Source organism: Podarcis cretensis, assembly GCF_951804945.1.
Source record: "Podarcis cretensis genome assembly, chromosome: 12".
NCBI classification, from domain to species: Eukaryota; Metazoa; Chordata; class Lepidosauria; order Squamata; family Lacertidae; genus Podarcis; species Podarcis cretensis.
This window is the reverse complement of record NC_137181.1, coordinates 19845466-19868836: the sequence shown is the minus strand read 5'-3', so window position 1 is coordinate 19868836 and position 23371 is coordinate 19845466. Positions and strand designations below refer to the sequence as shown.

At 40.8% G+C, this 23371-nt stretch overlaps 1 protein-coding gene across 10 annotated transcripts in view; it reads right to left on the bottom strand.

Annotated features, from left to right (window-relative positions):
• The window catches only part of ARHGAP12 (Rho GTPase activating protein 12), a 68512-nt gene that overhangs the window by 26291 nt on the left and 18850 nt on the right, over positions 1–23371 (bottom strand). For 6 of the 10 annotated variants that reach the window (XM_079946667.1, XM_079946669.1, XM_079946670.1 and 3 more), the window contains exons 3-5: positions 10711–10974; positions 6539–6679; positions 3880–3960 (exon numbers count right to left, since the gene is read on the bottom strand). In XM_079946667.1, coding sequence (XP_079802793.1) covers positions 3880–3960; positions 6539–6679; positions 10711–10974 — 486 coding nt within the window. The remainder of the gene's footprint in view (positions 1–3879; positions 3961–6538; positions 6680–10710; positions 10975–23371) is intronic. The other 4 variants (XM_079946672.1, XM_079946675.1, XM_079946676.1 and 1 more) reach the window with 1 other exon arrangement.

Below are 23371 nucleotides of genomic sequence, written 5' to 3'. Positions count from 1 at the left end.
GCCAGTATCATTAAGAGAAAAATCCAATCTTGTGTTACTTAAAAACACACACAAACACACACAGCAGTCTGTCAAAGAAAATCAGCCCCTATATACTGGTATATTGAGTCTCATCTTTTAATATATTGGTGTATGGGCATGTCTTTAAGTTAACATTAAAAACCTGACAGTACCAAATTATCAAAGGCTTTTCACCAAAACCAGACTAAACGTCTTTCCTTCTGCAGTGTTAGCTGGCAGGTTGAGAGGAGTTCCCTACCAGGACAGACTTTGCTCGTGTGCTCAAGACATCGATTCTATAAAACATATTTTGCTGCACTGTGCAAAATATGAGCAAGACAGGGCTGAACTGATATTACCCTTGCTGGTACCTTTCCCGGGAAAATCAGAGGCTCACTATGTCAGGTTCCTATTGGAAGACCGGACAAATGCTAGAACATTAGCAGTGGCAAAGTTTTTATCGGTGGTTGCAAGAACCAATGATCCCTATCTTTTGAACAAAATGCTTGTTTAACCTGGAGGTAGGCTGTATGAATTGTGCATTGCTCTGTAATGATTTGTTGGGTCTCTGGACCGTAATAAAGACTGATGAATATATCAGTGGCCCCGCGGTGATTTTAGCTTATAAATTTTATTGTCTAATGTTTCAATTTGTATATTAAGGAGTTTCTATAGCTTTGTGCAGATTAGGTCATGTTTTGATAAAGTAAATGTTTCAAGTTTTTGTATCAAACTAGTATATATTTTATTGAATGACATTGTATACATTGCAGCAGCCTTTGGCTATAAGCAATAAACTTGACTGACTGACTGAGTCTCATCACCTACACAACGATCCTAGTAGTCTCAAGTGCAGTAGCATGACAATATTTCATCACAATACAAGGAAGCTCTGCACAAAAATGACCAATATGCTTTTCAGAAATGAAGAGCTCTTTGGCCAACACTGAGGTTGAACCTGTTGCATGGAATCTGTTGTTAGGCAGCCCAGGGTAAGCATCCCAGAGTGACACACATTTATTTCCAAAGCTCATAATCAGCATTTTGGACAGAATCAAAACCAGTGAACCAAAGATGCATGTCAAGAAGAGGTAAAAGACTGGGATATGGACCTAGAAAATTGACTGGAGGATCATGGTTTAGTTCCATGTCTGAATATAAACAGTTCTGAATGATAGGAGATACCTAGAGATGGAGTGTAACTAAATAACTTAAAGTGTTATTCTACAAAAATGATACATTGTGCCCCTTTCCCCAAAAACCAGATATTTAACAAAATGGTTTGACTTATGACCAACTATGCTTACATGCCTGAAATTCCAGCCTTTTGCTAATGATAAAACTATACAATCATATCAAAATTGAGCCAAATTGTATCCTCAATACACATATCAGTAAAACACACCAAAATCTCAGGCTCATCTTCTAACAACAAGATGTAACTGTTCTGCAATTATAGGGCTGAAAAAAAAAATTCTGGCCTAGAACTTGGTCTACGCTGTACAAGGCTTCCAATGGAAAGGCCTGGCCTTGCAAACTGCTATGCACATTGATGTCAAATATTTTAATGGCAAAGGATTGAAGCACAAACTCTGAAAGCAGACGTCTCCAATGCCTTGAAGGATTTGGGGCCATATTTTGAAAACAATGGCATATAAAGCCTAAAGTTTTCAATTGTTTCCTGCATTCTTTTGTCTCTCAGAGACCTCTCTCATGCCTTTTCTTAAATTTGGAACAGCTTTGCCACTCAATGTTCTTCAAATTAACATTCTCGCGTCCCCATGATGTTCTTCAAAAACAGACTTTCCTGCACTGTAATTATGGATGCATCAATATGCTGGGGAAATGTGAGAAGAGAATATGCGTGCTCTGAAGTTAGTTCCAAATATTTTAACTTCATTTAAGAAGGAGTCAGCTTCATTACCTCTAGGATCACAGAGGCAAAGGAAACACAATTCTCCCAACATCTCAATGAATCCATAAGCACATTTGCCAATTCCTATTTTCCGTGCACTGTTCTGGTTCGTATGACTGTTCCCTTTGCTTATGGTTTTGCTGAAAAGCAGCTCTTTGCAGAGTCAATGGCCTTATTTCAAGGTGTTTGTCCACTTATGTGTGCGGGTGGGGGGGGGAGATTACAAATAATAACTGGGACTCTTCAACAAAATGTTACAGTGTATTCGTGTCACCTGAGGGTGCAGCTGAAAGGGTTGGAAAAAAGTTAGCATTAAAGCCAAAACTCCCTGTTCTAACTTGGATCTTATTTCATGTGACGTTTTAAAAAGCATCAATAACTGATGTTCAACCAGTGCACATGCACATCAGTAGAGCATGTGGCTTCACCATGCATATGAGTACTGAATTTGCCCTGGCCAGCCAATGCACAGCTTTGGCCTGCAGTATTAACAGTGGAATACATTGCACAGCTGCCCAAAGTTCAGAGTACCACCTCTCTCTAATAATAGGCATTGCAGACTTGTTGTATGCTACTATCAGCTCAATCTCCAACTCAGGTATAAAAGCAATGGGGAAATACTGCAGGGTTGTTGTGAGTTGCTTTCACAGCATCAGCTCAACCTGGAATGCCTCTAGACAAAACTACAGGACTGTTACAAGCCAATCAGAGACTACCGTATTTTTTGCCCTATAGGACACACTTTTTCCCCTCCAAAAATGAAGGGGAAATGTGTGTGCGTCCTATGGGGCGAATGCAGGCTTTTGCTGAAGCTATCCGCAAGTCTGTTCTGGGGGCTGGGGTCAGGGGAAGCTTGGGCTTCCCCCGCCCCAGCCCCGCACCTGGGGGGGGGGGAAATAATTTTTTTTCTTTATTCCCCCCCCCCAAAAAAAACCTAGGTGCGCCCTATGGGCCGGTGCGCCCTATGGGGAAAAAAATATGGTAATTTGCAGAATTCAGTTAACTGCACTGCAGGGCAGTCATGAACTACACTCTCCCAGCAACTGCCCTTCCTAACAGGCAATTTGCAAACAACGAGGTGCATTAGCAGTTTTTGTATTAGCAAGTTTGTTTAAAAGTAAGAAAGAAAAATATTTCACACTAAATAAGCAATGAGTTAGAAAGAGCAGTGACTCTCCTTCTAGCTACTACCTTGGGGGGGGGGCAGAAAAGCAGGTGTCCAATTCCTGCCACATTAAGTCCTGATTTCTATGGGTGACTTTCACTTCTGTCCTTGGAGACATTTAAAAATAGTTTGCCATTGTGAACTAGGAAGTGACCCACCCAGACATTGAAATGATTGCCTCTAACTGACACTTTCTCAATCTTCTTTCACAATCTCTTGGAGGGGGAAAGAGAGGAGAGAAATGAAGGGAAATGCAGCCAAGGAACAGATGCCAAGGAGATACAACCGTCTACCTCCCACTCTCCTCCTCGCCCCATGTGTGTTCCTTGCATTCTCTCTCAGCTATAGCCTCTCCTGCCAGCTGATCAGCAGGGTCTGGAAATCTCCTGGGCTGCTTCAGCCCCATCTTCCAGTTCACTCACAGCTTCCCGTCAGTTCCATTTTCACCCTCCCTTCTGGTTTTCTTTCTCAACTAACTTAATGTTAGCAAACATGTTCAGTCCTCAATGGACCTGGAAGGAGGGTGGGGAATAATACTTTTTTAAAAAATTCTAAAAAATCTTGGGTTCCCACTATGCCTGGGGATATTCTTATTGAATGTGGGAGTGCCTAAGTTCTGGGGCAGGCCCAACAGGATTTTTGTTTTTTGCAAAATCGGTTTTAAGAGGATTGCCAAATAGCAGAGTACACATCAACACCTATTCCAGAGATATAAAAAAACCATGTGTTTTGGGATGAATTGCAGCAAGATACAGCTTTTGATCGAAGCTGGAAACATTGTTTTCCTTTGGTTACTCACTTTTGGCAGTGCCCATTCTGACCGGGTTCCATCTGCATTGTAGTAGTATGGCCGACCTTGTTCATCAACATGCTTTATCCACTACAGAAACAAAAGTTAATAAAATACTTAATACAAAAAAGCCCAGATCTTTAATTTATAAATATGTCAAATGGGAGAACAGAAATACTTCAGATTCTGAGCCCCTCCAAACACACAGACAGAAAGCCTCTATTTTTATATAGCCAGAGCTGGTTATAAAGATCCATGGAATCACACCCGGGAATAGGGAGGGGGTGTTAAAAGGCCATCCAGCCCAACCCCCTGCTTAGTCCAGGAAATCCAGAACTAGAGTATTCCTGAAATATGGCTGTCCGATCAAAGCATTTTTGGTCACATACCTGGAACTATAATAAATGTATAGTACACAGTATTTTGTTGCCACAATTAATTTATATTGTAAGAAATAATAATTGTAATGATTTAAAATTCTGCTTCATACACATTTAAGTCCCATGGTTTCTAAATAAGAACAACAGCTTTTTTTACAACATAAAACTGGTTCTTCTCCCTACTGTCAACTACAGCAGCTCCATTTTTGAAGACATTCTAAAAAGAGCCATATTGTTATTTTATTCAAAATAGGGTTATTTTGCATGTGAAAATCTTCTGCCTTAGGCAAGAACCCTATAAGAGGTGGGCTCACTTTATTTTTCCATAGTATATTTTTTTTTTACTAAAACTCCTATCCCACAGCATTTTAAGGTAACAAAGTAGGAGTGCATGCTTCAGAACAATTCACAGTTAAAGGCATAACTAGCCATGTTACACAATCCTGAATAGACACTTTTTCTTAAGAACATGAAAAGAACAAAATCATACCACGTTTTACTGAGCCTAACCTCTTTCAGGAGAATCCCAGAAATCAGGAGGCACTAAGCAGTACACCAAAATAAAAAATCACCCACTTGTCCACAAAGGCATAACTGTCTAGCTTCTACATATTCTTGTTGTAACACAAGGCATTCCCATACTCCCAATAGTCAAGTGGAGTGCTTCTGCAATCAAGAAGAGCTCCACAAGGTATGCATTTCAACAGAGGACCAAGTTCTTCACTAAAGTTAAAGTAAAATTCAATCTCGCGCGCGCACGCACGCGCTCTCTCTCTCTCTCTCTCACACACACACACTCTCACTCTCTCACTCACACACTCACACACACACACACACACACACACCACATTAGGACATACAATTAACAATAGTTTTCCAAAGGATATGATCCTAAGTGCATTGATTTAGAAGTCTTATTGTCTGTAGTGGTGTTTTTAGGTGCAGCGTTGTGACTCATGACTATCATATAGTACTAGGAAAACTTAATCTTCCTTAACATATTAAAAGAAAATTGGATGTACATTTCATTCTTTTTAGTGGAAGAACAGTTTACTGTAGGCTAAATGCCCAACTATTATAACTGAAGGCAATTCTCCACTACCTGAATAGTTATAACCAAGCAAACAACAACAACCGTCCCCCACTGAACACACTGCATCTAAACAGAACAAAGCTTTGGAGGAGAGGAAAGAGGAAAATCCACAGGAGTCCCTGATCTAAGCAGTATCTCAGAACTCAGTCTCTCACATAGCTCTTCAGATATATCCATCATTCAAATGCAGCACAGCTTGTTCTCACAGTATTTTGGGAGGTGGGGAACAGAATGAAAAGCAGGAACAATGTCTGCTGAGTCTGAATAGAATGGCACACTGGAACTAGATTTTGCATTTGCTCTCTTTTCTACTCACACTGCTAGAGGGGGATAAAAATGGGGATCAGTCAAAACAGCCAGTATCTGTCCAAGGGGACAACAGCAGTATAGAGCTCTATTCTGGAGGCAGCACATGGCACAGCCCCGTCCCCAAGACTCTCCACTTTCAGAGCAAGAGACCTTGGTTCTGGAGACCCAAGTGTGTCACCATTTTCCTCTCTTTTGTAGGAGGAGATAGTTGAGTGTAGTTTGTCTTGCCTTGTGGCTAGTGTGACCAGGCACACGGTTGTTTTCGATGATGATTTAATATAGAAATCTCCGAAGTTTTAAACATTATGCTTCTCATAATTCAAATATTGAATTTTATAGAGGACATTAATTAATAGGATAGTAATCTGTTTATTCCAGCAGGGAGGGGAGAACTGCATCTCCTTCAAGCATCATTTTTAGAGTTACTTTTTGTTAAACAAACATGTAACACATTAGGGAGGGAAAGCAGCTGTTGATAATGAGATATTATGCAGTCCACAGATAAGAAAATTAATTGAAGTTTATAACTTGCCAAACATGATACCGGGTTGGTAATACATATTCAAAACTTTAAAAATTTGCTATCTAACATAAGAAACCTACAGAGTACATATAAGACTGTACAATGACATTTCTAAACATAATTTTTTTGCAGGAAAAGTGGAAGCTAAACACAGTACAGTCCTAATATATAAGAGCAGTTTCTTAGAGACCAAACAAAAAAGCGCCTAGAAATGAGCAAAACACAAAAATGTTCAAGGGAGTGGGAAGAAACTGTCACTAAGCAATACTTTTCCACCACCAATGACAAAATCACACCTATTTGAGTTCTTACTTACTAAATTTCTACTAGCTTAGAATATACGCGATGAAGAAAAGTGTGTACCTTTTCCTTAGTATAGTCACTGGTATATAGCGTTTGGCCATGTTCATCCAACTCTTCTGACCACCCTTTGGGAGGAGAACCATACTGACTATCTGACTGGCTGTTACAAGAACTGTAGGAGTTTTCTTGTGATGAAAGAGTCTATAAATGGTCAAACATACAGAAGTATTGAGAATTTATATTAGGTCAAATTCTAGAAGAGGTTAGAACTTGATTAGAAGTCAAAACTTTAAATGAAAAATGAATTAAGAGGCAGAAAGTGAAATACAATCTACTTCCAAGGGAAAAGGTCAGGTTATTACTGAACAGAAAGCTTTTGGAAGAGATTAGTCAGGTGAGACTCACATGCCTTTTGGGCATTTCAAAGTTGAAAAAGAATAATTTTAGCTGAGATTACATTAGAGGAACAATACACGTCCTACTGAAGTCTGAGGCAAAAAAAGAAGATCCACATGAGCTCTGATGAGAATGTGGTTGCAGGTGGGCACTTGCAGGTAATAGGCAGTGGATGGGAGTATCTAATCTGGAAGCTCCAGCTTGGGCACAGTGCAACAACCAGCCTGCAGATTACTGGCAACTTGTTGAGAGAACTGCACTGCCTGCCAATTACTACTGGGTCAGGGACAAATGTGCCTGTGTAAACTCACAAACCCCTAAGCAACTTTGGCCCAGAGCACTTTAAGCTCCCCAAGTACTGCTTGATTCCTTATGTTCCACCTTAATAATTGAGATCCTCTGATAGGGAACTTCTGGTGGGTTCTTCACACCTATGAAGGTTCAGTTGGTCTTTACGAAGGACTGTGTCTTTCCTGTGGCAGGTCCTGAGACCTGTGTAACTCCCTGCCAGTAGAGGCTTGGGAGGAATAACCCCTGCCTACTTTCAGACATCTATTGAAATCCATTACTCAGAAAGTCCTTTGAAACAGGAATTTCTTTTCCCCAACAAGCTTTTATCAAAGTTACTGTAATTTTGTACATTGTATACCATATGTTGGGGATATACCCTTGGGCTGGGGTATTGTTTGGTGGGGTTATTGCTGTTGGTTTATTATATCTTTATAAGATATAATTATGTGATTTATGTGAAAATTGTTCAGTTTGGTTGTAAATTTTTTAAATGTTATAGTTATGCGTTCTTTTAATGTTGTAAGCCGCCTTGAGCATGGCTTGACCTGTGGGAAGGCAGCATACAAATAAAATTATGCATGTATGTAGTATTTTTATGAAAAGTGTGATCTATAAACATTTAATATTTATCATTCTGTCTTCCTATCAATTTTTCCCTGCGAATGTTCACTGCTCAGCAAGCAGAAATGGACAGTTCCCCCACCAGAGGGATAGTAAGTGCAATGCCCCAGGGTTCTGTGTTTCGACCTGTGCTTTTTAACTTGTTCATAAATTATCTAGTGTTAGGGATGTGTAGTGAGGTAGTCAACCTGGCTGGTGATAGGGATCTGGTTGGCCACTGTGAGACGCATGACTAGAAGGGTTGTTGGTCAGCTGTTCTTATGATGATACCCAACTGACAGAAGAGGTTAAAACAAAAAGTGTTTGCTGGGAACTCCAAAAAGATACATTTAAACTGAGTGACCGAGCAGTAAAATAGCAAATGGAAAATAGGCACATTGGGACAAAAAGAATCGTATTTCACATATATGCTAATGGGATCTGAATTGTCAGTGACTGACAGCAATAAGACCTTGGTGTCATACTGGGTAGCTATGAAGAAGTTAGCACAGTATGCAGAAGCTGTGAAAAAGGAAAATTCTACACTGGGGAGCATTGGGAATAGGCCTGAATATATATCTCTATTTTCATCTAGATCTACATATGGCACTCCTGCCAACCTAGCAGTTTGAGAGCATGTCAAGTGCAAGTAGATAGATAGGTACCGCTCCGGTGGGAAGGTAAATGGCGTTTCCGTGCACTGCTCTGGTTTGCCAGAAGCAGCTTAGTCATGCTGGCCACATGACCCGGAAGCTGTCTGCGGACAAAACGCAGGCTCACTCGGCCAGTAAAGCGAGATGAGCACCGCAACCCCAGAGTCGTCCTCGACTGGACCTAACAGTCAGGGGTCCCTTTACCTTTACCTTTTACATATGGCACAATCAAAATTTCAAGTGAAATTGAAATATGAAATATGAAGAGCAACCACTATAAGCAGGACATTCATTTAACAATACTGGAAAAAAATCAAGAAACCCCTGAAAATTTCATACTACTGAACCTCTGAAGAATGTCAAGTGTTCTGCTACTCTTATTTTAACTGAATTTAATGTACCTGGAATTTTGGCTGATGTAGTGAAATGCTGCTGCTTTGATGTTGTTGTTGTTTAGTCGTTTAGTCGTGTCCAGGTACACTAAATTCAGTTAAGATAAGAGTAGCTTTGATAGATGAATGTAATTTATTTAAAAGCTTAATATTTTGATATTTATGCATTTTGCTGTTTTATATTTTTAGTTATATGAATTAATGAAAGGTTTGATAACTAAAAGTATTTGTTTTATGATAATTGTTCTAAATTTAAAAATAATTGATAAATTTAGGAAAAAACTTTTGTTTGTTAACTATAGCTAATGCATACACAAATGTCAATTTATGAAATGTTTACAAATTTGTACATTTGTTGTATACAAATATTGATATGTCTTCACTCTGTGAGCCACTTTGAGCACAATTATGTAAAAGCAGCATATAAATACATTTTAATTTTAAAAAATCTATATCCAAGTAAGGCATTTCGGGGGGGGGGATCAGGTACTTAGTGAAATGGTTATAATTTATTCTCAATTTTAGGGATTTTTTTAAAAAATCCAGTTGAACCGTGAAACATTTTGAAAGATGTTCTGGGCACTCCAAAAACATGTGATGAATACATAAAATCTTATTCAAGGAGAATCACATCTCTTATTAAAGACCCTCAATAACTTTATTTTGTTAACTTAGGTTTAAGGTATCAGTTAATGTTGTTAAATCTAAGGTAACAAAACTAAAAATGCTTAATTATTTTAAAATTATCAGATGACATACCAGTAATCCAACCCAACAAACAATGAAGAGGCAGAAATGTCAGTCAATAAAACTGGGGAAGGCAAGTGTATGCCACCTTAAAACAAGCGCAAGAAAAAGTATCACACACATGGATACACACAAAAGTAATAATGCTCTAGACAATAAATATACTTTTTACATTCCCCCTCCCCCCAAGCTATTAACAGCTCTTTTCTCTCAGTTCCACTTCTTCCCTTTTGCTTTCCATATGCTTGTCAATATTTCCCCTGCCAACAAGCCCATAAACATTGACTGGACACACAGACACATTTCATTAGAATTAAGGCCTTCTGTTCTTTCTGCTAATGTTAAGACGCATCAGTCACAACACTAAAAATTGCTTTTAGAGTATCTGGCAAAGACCCACACATACTACTAGACATAAGAAGCTAATTCAAAGTCATAGTGACCATGGAGAAGGAAACCAAGAAGCTATTGCAGTAATAACATGTTAAAGATGTAAATATCAGTAAAACTGGGAAGGGTTTCCCCCTGCTCTTACTACATTATGGTTTAGTTTACACATCACTGTAAGCCAAACTATAACTAACTGAGACTGTGCAAACATGAGTCTCCCACAGAAGAGATCCCAGTTGCTTTGATCCTCTTGGGTCTTTTTAAGTCCTCTCTTGCGAAAAGCTAAGGTTTTGCTTAGTGTGTCATCCAAACCAAAACTAACGGTTCAGTTCTTTCCTTGCTAACCAGGAGCTGTGGATAAGATGGTGGTTGGTGAGAAGAGAGATTAACCTCTCTCTTCCGATGATGTCATAGGAGCTCCTCACTGGGAACCCACACATTCATGCAGTCCCAGTAAGCCATAATTTGCTTCCCACAACATGTGAACAAGGTCTGAGAAAACATGTGTCACCATTGCAGGCTGGGATGGGATGCTCCCTAAAGGGGGGGGGGGAATAGGGTCAAGCGCTTCTGTTGCATGACTATTAAGCAAGGGCCATTTGATTAGACTTGGCTCTGATATCCTCCTCAATAAACTAAAACAAAAAGCTCAATGAATAGTTCCATAACTGAGGTGGGAAAATTAAAACCACTGGTTGATTGGGTTTCTTTAACTGAACTTTGTCCATCATTGCTGGATGCTGTTAGCATCAATTAAACTTACCTCTTGATCTACTTGATTCACAGAGTCTGCTTTACTTATGCTTGGATCCCGAGTGAAACGTGGGGGTTTCCAGGTTCTCTCTTGTGTTCCTTTGTTGTAATAGTAACAGCGTCCTGTAGTATCTTTGTGGGTCTCCCATTCCCCATTAATTTGGATTGGAGGGCTTGTAGGTAAAGGTGGGAGTGCAGACTGAGATATTTTCAGTTCTTGTAAATTAGCATAAACCGGTGAATCTGGCCTTCCTTGGCTTGGTGGTGTGATTGGCTGCAACAAAAGAAATTGCATTTTACTTAAAATATTAAGATAGTAACATTGAGAGCATTGCAGCAAAATTTGTACATCAGAATATGTGTTAAACTCCAAAGAATATCTCACCACAAGGCATTTTTACAACACTTAACAGCCAAATAAACTGAAGTTGCTAAAAAAGAAAAAGGTAACCAATGGATTTAAAGAGGCTGAGATTTAAATTAGTTAAATCTGCATTCTTCTCTTCAACCCAAAGGTTCCAAGTGCAGTACATACACTATATCTAAATAGTGACAGAAGCCTTCATCCTTTTGGAGTGCAGGGGCATTATTTGGAGATCTACAAAATATCCATTTCACAGAAGAAAAACCAGCCAATGCTCAGAATGGTTTCTTCAAAACAACATGCAGCACTCTTGTACCAAAACTGACAACCATGAAAAAGGCAACCCCTCCCCACCTCAAAGGAAATGACCCTCCAATCAATCAATCAATCAATCAAAACAAACAAAACTAGTCACTCAATTTCAAAAAAGCAAACTGGAAGGGGCTGGGTGCTCCATGGCATGCTCTGAAGATGCCCACATCGTCCTGAATTGGTCTGCTCTGAGCTGAAGTCTTGGACAAGAGAAAAAACAGAATGCAACAGCTTAGCCTAGAGCACTAGGGCTAACACCGCTAGCCTTTGTGCAGAGTAAGTTGCTACATTAATTATATGTGTGTGGGGGGGGGGATTTCTGGAAGACTTGTCATAGCGGAAATTGAGCCAGAAAGGATTATTATAACTTTATACAGTGGAACCTCAGGTTGTGGACATAATCTGTGACGGAGGGACGTCCACAACCCGCAGCGTTCGCATCCTGAAGCACCGTGTCTGTGCAGACGCTGGTGTGATTCTGTGCTTCTGCGCAAAGCGCAATTTAGCGCTTCTGCGCATGCGGCGAAACCCGGAAGTAGCCCGTTCCAATACTTCCGGGTTTCCCGCGGTCTGTAACCTAAAAACACGTAACCTGAAGCGTCCGTAAAATGAGGTATGACTGTACACATGTACAGTGAATAGCCAAGCAATGACATCAAAAAAATTCTCCATCATTCTTCATCCAAAGGTCTCAAATTCAGGAGTCGAAGTCAAGGGTTTAAAAAACATGGCAAAGACAAATATAATACAGGGAATAGTTCTCTATAAAGGCTCAAAAACCTCCACAGGCTTCACAGGAAAAATTCTCCCACCTACCCTCAAAAATTAAAGCTGATTCTACCACTGTATATCCCAATAATTCAAAACATACAGGAATCAACATCCTTCTTTTTCAGGCAAAACTGAAGCATAATAAACCATGAACAATCATAGAAGGTTCTATGAAAATGTGAATAATATGCTATAAAAACCCCTGTCCATTTCATCAGCTGTACACTACAAGCTGGTAGTTATCCAATCTATACTTAAGGTAAGGTAAAAGTAAAGGTACCCCTGCCCGTACGGGCCAGTCTTGACAGACTCTGGGGTTGTGCGCCCATCTCACTTAAGAGGCCAGGGGCCAGCGCTGTCTGGAGACACTTCCGGGTCACGTGACCAGCGTGACATCGCTGCTCTGGCGAGCCAGAGCCGCACACGGAAACGCCGTTTACCTTCCCGCTGGTAAGCGGTCCCTATTTATCTACTTGCACCCGGAGGTGCTTTCGAACTGCTAGGTTGGCAGGCGCTGGGACCGAGCAGCGGGAGCGCACCCCGCCGCAGGGATTCGAACCGCCGACCTTTCGATCGGCAAGTCCTAGGCGCTGAGGCTTTAACCCACAGCGCCACCTGCATCCCAATCTAAACTTAAAGGTAAAGGTAAAGGTACCCCTGCCCGTATGGGCCAGTCTTGACAGACTCTGGGGTTGTGCGCCCATCTCACTCAAGAGGCCGGGGGCCAGCGCTGTCCGGAGACACTTCCGGGTCACGTGGCCAGCGTGACAAAGCTGCATCTGGCAAACCAGCGCAGCACACGGAAACGCCGTTTACCTTCCCGCTAGTAAGCGGTCCCTATTTATCTACTTGCACCCGGGGGTGCTTTTGAACTGCTAGGTTGGCAGGCGCTGGGACCGAGCAGCGGGAGCGCACCCCGCTGCGGGGATTCGAACCGCCAACCTTTCGATCGGCAAGCCCTAGGCGCTGAGGCTTTTACCCACAGCGCCACCCGCGTCCCCTAAACTTAGGCACACCTAAATCCACTGTACCAAGGAATATCCAGTGCAACAAAAGCTGCAGCCCACAGGATCAACTTTGTGTGGTGCTGGTTAAGGATGCTCTTGGAGTCTGTACATGACTCATCACTTTATTATAAATGAATCCCCAGAACCACAAGCTATCAGAAGTAGGGGGTTTTAGTTCCTACCGGTGGTGTGAGATTTTGCTTATCTGTCACTCATAGACATTTGTTTTTGCTTAATACTTGCAGGGGAAACAGTGTTGAACAGTGTTGCGTATTTACTCCACACCAAAGCAGCGCAACTGCATAAACCCATGATTTGTAAAGCAGTTCCATTTCTACCAAAGTCAGAGTCTTATTTGTGCATGTTTTATATTAGTGGCCAATATTAGACCAGCATGGGATGCAGATTTAATATGTCAGGTTATTCGTTTCAGCTTAATCGTTTTATGTAAGTTTTATAGCAGGTAGATTAGGGGTTGCATAAGGACGCACCCAACAGGCCTGCAGCAACCATAACAGCCAGGGATGTGGTTAACTGGAGATTTTATCTTAACCTTTGCCACAGCTCCCTCTCTTCAGCACAATGTCCCTTGAACTGTGCAATCACAATTTCCATGTATGCAGATGTTAGGTGTGTTCACTGATACAGCACAACTTCTGAGCGCTGAAATTAGCACAGCTGGAGTTTATTCTTGGTTCTAAATAAAAAAACACACCATAAAAGTGAGCGTGTCTTTAGGCTAATCAAATTATAATCTCTAGTGCTTTATCTTTTAGGTGGCAATTCTACACACATCTATCAGGGGTTAAGTCCCATTGAACTCAGTGGGAGTAAGTGCTGAGTAAATATGCATAGGGTTGTGCTGCATTAACAAACTAGTATATTTGCTCGTTCTTTGAAAAAGATACTACACCATGCTAATGTCAACAGGGAAATATAATATCCACAGGACATTTAATTATAAAGAAAGGTTTCTGAGAGAGGAAATGTCATATTTGTCTTTAGCACTAGTAACTGGAAGGCCCCAATTCTGAACAGCAAGATTCATTTATTAACCATTATGTCCAGTAGCCATTTCCAAATGTATCCCACACCAATTTGTATGTCCACTCTTATTTACACAGCTCTGTCTAACTCACTACAGAAAGCGCAACAAGAAGGCACGACATATTTTCAGCTTCATCAAGCCCACAAAGTCATCTGGTACTTCTAAATTCTGAAATACTACCTACATTTCATCAATCGTAAAAACACTCAACTTCTATGTTTTGATTATTATACTTATATATACTTATGGGATACTTATATATTACTCTTAAATTGGATTCCCAGTGGCATCCATCCAGGTTACTGATGGGATCTGCACCAACGTAGGTTTAACTACTCTGTAGATTCAGGTTCTAACAAACCATTCACTGAGCAAAACTTTTCCTAATACTTGGATCTGATTTATTTAAGTTAGACTGCACATGTTGAAAAGCTTGCTAATGATACAGCAAGCAAAACACTTCAAATTCGCTATTTCTTTAAAAACTCTTAACAAGCAAGAGACTGCCCACTAGATGTCACTGTGGAGCCCAATACCTGTATATTAACTGAACACTAATTCTGTTAATCGCTTTCCAAACCACCTATTTTTATATGCTCCATGTGCTTTAAATAATTTTAGTTTGAGGTTGTTTTTTTAGCCCTTCTGGGTCAATGGTGTTGCTGTGGACCCCAGATGTTTGAAATATCTGTAATGCATTTCTTAGCAAACCTGGACCACTTAATACACCATTTACTCCTGAGCAATATGGGGCCAGTCTTCTGTGGTGCTTCATTCCTTCACATAATGCTACACAAAACACAGAAGTTGCACAAACACACACACACACAGGATGATATTTAGTGATATTTAGCTAACGAACCAAAACCAGTTTAACCTAGTTAGCTTTTCCTCAATCTTCTATTCTAGCAAAAGATGAAGCAAACCTGAATAGATTACCGTATTTTTCGCTCTATAAGACGCACCAGACCACAAGACGCACATAGTTTTTGGAGGAGGAAAACAAGAAAAATTTCTGAATCTCAGAAGCCAGAACAGCAAGAGGGATTGCTGCGCAGTGAAAGCAGCAATCCCTCTTGCTGTTCTGGCTTCTGGGATAGCTGCGCAGCCTGCATTCGCTCCATAAGACGCACACACATTTCCCCTTACTTTTTAGGAGGGGAAAAGTGAGTCTTATAGAGCAAAAAATACGGTAATTTCTATTGTGTCCTTTGAGAAAGTGAAACAATAGCCCAGTTTACACATCATATTAAACCATACCTAAATAACTTTGGTTTAACATGATTTAAAAATGCATTTTATAGCTTTTTTTTACAATTAATGAACATAATTTAATTATTTAATATTATTAGCAGTGTTCTGGTGTATGCTACTGGAAGTCGCAGGTGTTTCACCCCTCCCTCGGTCCTGCCAGGAAACGAGCCATAGTTTGACCAAAAAACAGAAAAACAAATCTATCAGTGGAATCCAAGTTAAGTTTATTTTAACTATGGTTAAAGGCAATGTGTGAACCAGGTTATGAAGCGAACCTCCCAGAAAGAAACCCCAATCATATCTATCCATGAAAATAAAAAGAAACACAAAGGAAGAGAGTAGGAGAAAACAAATCCTTGCATCTTGGTCCCATTTCAACTAATACAAATGAAGTCACAGGAACACTTACTATATTTTTGCTTAAACATCTTAGGGTAAGAAGTTTCAAAGTAAGAAAATCTTGCGCTACCTTATCCAGAGGTTTAGGGAAAGCCTGACAGATCCAAGTACTCCCTACAGTCACCAAACGCTCAGAAGGAAGTGGAGCCTCCTCTTCCAGTGTGAAACCTCTGAAAGAGCAGCCCCTAGCCTTACTCACAGTAGGATAGCTCAATGAATTTCAAGACATGCTTCAGTTCCTACAAAAATACTTTATTTGATTTGCGGGCACAACTTTTCTCATCCTAATGGAGAAGGCAGTATCATGAGAAACATATTAAGACTAATGTCTGGTTCATCTTTTAAACACAAGCCAATCTGCATGATTTAAAATATTTCATATGCATTATGCTAAGCTGCAAGCATCAGCCAATTAAGACTTTAATCTAATTAAAATGCCTCCCAAACAGAAACCATTCTAGCAACATTCTCCCTCTCCCTCTGGGCATGATGTGTCCAGCCATGAAGACATTCTAAGCAAGAGACTAAGTGGGTTTCTCCTAGTTTGTGTTTAGCATCTTGCTGCCCCAACAGCACTCGACTCCAGCCTCCTCTGAAGACCCTAGTCACAGGGTGAAATTATCATAACTCACTAGTAGAGATGATGCTGTGCATGCAGATGGTTCCAGGTTCAATTCTGTACAGAACTGAAGGTGTTGCTATACTTGATGCCAAACTAGTGAGATTGTTTTATAGTAATTCCATACATTCTATAATAAATGATGTCACACTTATGTGTGCTCAATTGTTAAATTGGTTCCCCACCCCTGCTGTAAAATATAAAGGTCAGTGGATCAAATATATACAGCAAAGACTAAGGATCATTTATTCTAATTAGCCAAGAAATGTAAGGGTAATTAAAGCTGGTTGTGTGAAACCCCTGACCACTCATCTAATGGTTGTTTTTGTGGTTTTATTTTTATTTATATGTACATTGAACTTACTTTAATTGTGTTGCTTTTTGTAAGCTGCCCTGGGGGCATTTAGAGAAGGGTGGGCTATAAGTATGAAAAATAAGCAAACAAACTAATCATAGCTGTCTGTACCTCTAATTTAAAGTCACTAGCTTCCTCAGCAGCAGTATTTTACAGAACCACGTCATTGGATTTGCTAAAATGAGTCACTTTGTATTTTATCATTTAAAACAAACAGATACAAGCAAACATCTTGTGAGGGCTTAGTGTAAAGTCACTTTACTAATAATAAAATGCTGTGCATCATCGATCCACTAGCCCTCATCAGTAAGGAAATGCCTCAACCAACAGTGCCCTATAGCTGAAACGGCAAGAATAGTTTACAGCTGACAAAGCAATTATTGGGTACCTTAACATTCACACACATTCACGTGGCTCAATTATAAAACCACACTCAGCATTCAGAGGATCAGCTAGAACAGCAACTCTTTGGAGAACATTCTCATTTAAAAACTGTAATAGGGTAATAAAGCAGCACAGCAACTCATTAAAGGGCTTACAAAATACGAACTCTCACTGAAAATGCATTGGATCTCTGCATACTATCAAATAGCAAATTGCAATTGAAAAACTTCAGCATTCAAGAAAACATTAATGAAATGTGTTGCAGAAAAATATCCAAATTACACATTCCAGCCTTAAGTATACTTCCCCATCCAATTGATCTGATCTATTATTTCAGCAAAAAACAAAAAGTACTAGTTGCTTCCTTAAAGGAAGCATTAGTGGGAAATTACTTGCTAGTCAGCTGGTGCCGTTTTAGTCATCAAAGACCTTTAAGGTTTTGACCCTTCAGCAGTGGTGGAGCTTCATGCTCTGGCACCGGGGGGGGGGTGGAGAGCAGGCAGGGGCGTGGCTGGCATGCATCCCGGGGGCATGGCACCCAGCGCAGGTGGGGGGCAGCCACGATGGCACCCCACCGGGATCGCGCTGCCGGGGGCGGTGCACTCCCCCTGAACCCCTCTTCCTCCGCCAGTGCCCTTCAGCACAGTAATGAAATGAGGAAAATACTGGAGGCAGAACAGATCTTAGTAGCGAATTCTTGAGCTTCACAAACAGTAATTCTGGTGGTTTGCTGAAAGCTGACAGTTTCCTGTCCAAAGTTTTTGTCAGTGACCATCCTGCTTAAAGTCTACAGTTTATCTCTTCCTTTGGGCTTCTTTAGGAAAAGACAGCAAATGATTTACAGTTAAGTTGTTCAGGAGTTGTTGGGTGCTAAAGCACCACAGAGGTGTTATAAGAATTTAAGGTCTCAAATATATAAATTAAATGTTCATAAATTTACAAGGCAAACACATACGTAAGTATATAAACCATGTGTCTGAAATTGTACAAGAAGAGCAAACCTGAAACCATTTTGACTCTCCCAAATTGACCTCAAATGTTTCTCTGCAAGGAGGAAGGAAATGGGAAAGCCTCTCCATTGTCTTTTGCTTACTTGTCTTGAGGGCACCTTTGTGTATGAATAGGGTGAGCCTGTGACCTGGATTCAGGAATTAAAGTATTTACCATCACAAAAGAATGGCCGGGCTGCCCAAGTAAAGCAATCACTGGCCATTATCAGGTATCCTGGCAGACAGGGTTTCTGTTGTAGACCACCTCCTTCTGTGATGTATGTATGATGTTTTGGGGGATGGTCTTGAGCGCAGGTGGCGCTGTGGGTTAAAGCCTCAGCGCCTAGGGCTTGCCGATCGAAAGGTCGACGGTTTGAATCCGCTGCTCGGTCCCAGCGCCTGCCAACCTAGCAGTTCGAAAGCACCTCCGGGTGCAAGTAGATAAATAGGGACCGCTTACCAGCGGGAAGGTAAACGGCGTTTCCGTGTGCGGCTCTGGCTCTGGCTCTGGCCAGAGCAGCGATGTCACGCTGGCCACGTGACCCGGAAGTGTCTCCGGACAGCGCTGGCCCCTGGCCTCTTAAGTGAGATGGGCGCACAACCCCAGAGTCTGTCAAGACTGGCCCGTACGGGCAGGGGTACCTTTACCTTTACCTTGAGCTACAGGGTAGGCAATTTCAAAAGTCTATATAAGGGCTTGCACACCATTGTTCTGGGTTCCTCCTTCCTCCTACGTGTGGTGAGTGAGCATCCTGTTGCAACAGTTTAATGAAGATCAGGCTTAGAAGCTGCTTTGCTTCTCAATATTCTCTGATTGGCCTGTTATTTTCTCCTACCGATAGAGAACCAACTTAAGGACTCTATAGGGGCTCTTGGATACCCCATAAGGGAAAAGGAGCAGTTTTTTCTTATAACACAGGAGAATCATGCTTTTGAAACTTCATTGCCAATATTTCTAGTTGCAAATTTAGTATAAAGGTACTTAGATAAGTCCTATTATTAGGCAGAAAACAGGCCAACACCTCACATGGCTGGTGTATCATGAAAAGGTAGCAAATTGTTCTTTATTGCATGTATTATTGTTGTATTTTCACTGCCAGGGAGGGAGGGAGGAAAATGCTTGTGGAATCTTCTCCCTCAAGTGCCATAAGAACTTGGCTGATCTTGGGTAACATAAACATTTGAGAAAAGCCCTGCTGGTTCAGACCAAAGGCTCATCTAGTCCAGCATCCTGCTCTCTCTGTGCAAAATCCTCCTGGGACTCCTCCTAAGGAAGCTGTGCCTGGAGGAAGAACTGTGAGGAGAGAGATTTCATCAGGCAAGGCCTCCTTCCACCTGCCTTGCCCCACCCTCTAGTCTCTGCTTCTCCATTTGTATTGTATTATTTTATGTACTGTGGCTTGCCATTGTTTTACTGATTATAGTTTAGAAATTATTTATTGTAACTGTTGAGTGGATTTCTATTTAACTTTTATATGTAGATATTATTATTTTGTACTATTCTAATAATTGTTGAATGTTACTTTTTGATGTAGGTTGCTTTTTTAAAGTTTTGTTTTATTATCACATTTTTGTATTGCATTAGATTGTTATAAGTTGTACATTTTTTGTTTCTTCAGCTTGTAAACCGCCTTGAGTATTGTAAGATAGAAAAATAAAAAATGATGATGCGAACTCACAAGCTGGAGGTGAGCACAATAGCACTCTCCCCACCTGTGATTCCCCACCACTTGTAATCAGACGCATACTATGCACTTTGATTGCTGGAAGAAAGGCACCTGCTATGTGCTGCTGTAGCTCCAGAAGCAAAATGCATTGGGCAGTCCAGCACAGGCTAGTGTGTTGCCTGATGATGGGATTACTTGAAACACTACTAAACTACAGCGGTTACTCAGCAGCATACTGTAAAAGGTAAAGGTACCCCTGCCCGTACGGGCCAGTCTTGACAGACTCTGGGGTTGGGCGCCCATCTCACTTAAGAGGCCGGGGGCCAGCGCTGTCCGGAGACACTTCCGGGTCACGTGGCCAGCGTGACATCGCTGCTCTGGCTCGCCAGAGCCGCACATGGAAACGCCGTTTACCTTCCCGCTGGTAAGCGGTCCCTATTTATCTACTTGCACCCGGAGGTGCTTTCAAACTGCTAGGTTGGCAGGCGCTGGGACCGAGCAGCGGGAGCGCACCCCGCCGCAGGGATTCGAACCGCCGACCTTTCAATCGGCAAGCCCTAGGCGCTGAGGCTTTAACCCACAGCGCCACCTGCGTCCCTTCCAGCATACTGTACCAACCTGTAAAAAGACTATCAAAATCTATGTATCAACTTTTAGGCACGTTAATAGGTTTCATTACCCAAATCCTTTGTTTTCACAAGAATAGAAACCTCCTCCCTTCACCACTCATTATTTCTACTAATTACACATTCCCTACAAAAATAACCAAACTTAAGTATAGAACTTGTGCTTTTTAAAATTCCGACTGAATTACACAGAGGGACATGAAGGACTTGGCCGTTTGCCCCAACATTTACAGCACTGCAGTGATTACAGTGGACCTGAAGTACCCCTCCTGCAGGGTTTGCTAAAGAGAACTGTGCTTTCGATAACAGCTGCCATTACTAAGCCTCAACAAAAAGAGGACCTAAACTTCCCACCAGTGCAAAGTTTGTGAGGTTGGGAACTACGGTGTTTTCTAGTGTTGCATTCAAATTCTAAATAGTATATGTTATGCAAAATAATAAAATCCCTATACCTTAACTTTTCACTTGCAAGGTTTTGCATTCACCAAGTTTGTAAAAGCACATGAAACAGTTGTCGCTTATGTGGGAACAAAACATGAATATATTATGCTTTATAGAAAATGTACAGAAATGTTTACTATGTGGAAAATACAGCTCAAAAAAAATCCTCAAATATATCTATTCAGATAACTTATCTCAGGTAGACTGATATGTAATGTAGACACAATAGTATTCTAAAGTCTTCTTAAAAATAAATACAGCTTTAGGTTTTCTAAAGATTATAATTACCTATTAAGACTCCCGCTTTTCCCTGAACTGATCTTTAGTTTTGAATCCTAAAGCTATTAATCCCCGCATTCTTGAGTGATTGTCCTAAAATTCATTTTTAAATCACATGTGCATGCACACGCGCGCGCGCGCACACACACACTGTATAATAACACAAACAAATCAAGCATTGCTGAAGGGATGCAGGAAATTTGTTCCTCTGTTCCAGGGCAATCCAACTTTTCTTACCAAGTGGGCTGCAAGAGTACTTTGACATGGAACGCATGAGCTGCACAGAGTCTTGTTGGACCAGGGAGGAAAGGGAGGCCGAAATTTGATGTTCCCCTTCGTACTCACATGCTGCCTTCCCAAACCCAGCTAAGTGAGGCATAGGGCTTTGAGAAGGAGGAGTGGGGCTCTGGCAGAGTCCTTGAGCCCTCCCAACTCCTTCACAAAGCAGGAAAAGCACTAACTAGGCTCTGGAAGAAGACAGGCGAACTCTATGGCCAAGTCAGGGCCCTTACTCCTCCTTCCCAAAGCCTCGCTTAACCAACTTTCAGAAGGCTGCAGGGGGGATGTCAAATGTCACAGAGGGCAGCCAAAAAAGATGGAATCAAAAGATGGAACATAAATAATGTTTAGGTTTACCGAAAAGGAAAATTTACAAAAACTAGAAGCATAGCTACTCTTGCAACTTAAGCTAGATTTGACTCATTTTAAAAGTATTAGTGACTCAGTAAGAGAAAAGAAACATAGATCATTCATTGAAATCAAGTTTCCTATTTTGTAATTCAAAACAAAAGTGAATTTAAATGCTTCCTACAGCCATCAAAACAACAGCTCTAATCTAGCCAAGATGTTAATCACACAATTAATTTTCCTACTGAAGACAAAAGACCTACTATGTACTAAACTTTGGTTCAGTCATATCCACAGTGATATACAACTAGTGTCCTTTAAATGCTATAGAAATACTGTGGAATTTGCTTTCTGCGGACTCATCCCATGGTATTCCTCTAGCACTCAAACTGAATGTGTCTTTCCTACAGAATCTGTACATGAGGAACATGTATTACCAGTTAGCTGAAAGGAGTTCCTGGTCCCCAAATATAAGGGAGGTGAAATTTCTACAGCCACACTGCTGAGTTTTGGAATCAGAGAAGAAGCACTTTCCCCAAATTTCCACGGCAAATGCAGAGTTTTGGGTGAAAGCATGGAGTTACTAGCAACTGCATAGTCCAGCTAATTCTAAGCCATGCAACAATCTGTGGACAATCTGCATATTTATATGACTAAATATTTTAACTACATTTTTATTCTACTAAGCAGTTTATGTGTGGTTTCCAAGTGCTTTACCCATCCAAACAGACCTCACACCTGCTTAGCTTCAATAATGTGGTAGTCTCATATGCCTTCAGACCATATCCAGTCTCTTAATCATGGTTTGAAAACACACTGTGGGCTTCTGTACTTCCCTGCTCTCACTCAAGCATTTCCCCCTAATTTTTATAAATTTGCAACTCTGGTGCAATTTTTTCAAGCACTGCAAACTACTTAGTTCTGAAGCTAAATGGAAAGGAATCCCCAAATAAGGAACAGGGTCACTTAATCTAGCCACATGTAAATAGACCAATTATTAAGTCTACAGCAAACCTACATGCCCAACCTTTCCAGAAGCATGAGCTAGTAGTTACAGAGTAGATTAAGGCTTTGGCATGAGATGGAGAACAAATATCCATCTTCGATTGGCAGGCAAAGTCATAAATATCCTTCATTTGGAAACTAAGTTTAGCGTAGAGCTCAGATACTCTGTTAATATAATATGGGTGAGTAAGATCAAACAGGTCCCCCACAGTGGTTGATTCTGGTAACTTATAACATGGTGTACCCTAGAGGAACAAAGGGTGAAAAAGCCTATAATAATAGGGGACATTGCCTGTTTTTGCATTAATGATGCTACATCTCAAAAGGCAGATTTTGGGTTTGTTTTTAAAATGAATATAGTACCACTGTAACAAAACAAAACAAAAAGAGGAATAACGGGAATATGAGTCTAAATTTTAAATACGTTTTTTCATCTTAAACTATGCTATTTCTATTTAAAAACAAACAAACAACCAGATCTGGTTGTAAAGCTTTTTATCAACCTAGTCTGTTCTTTAAAAAAA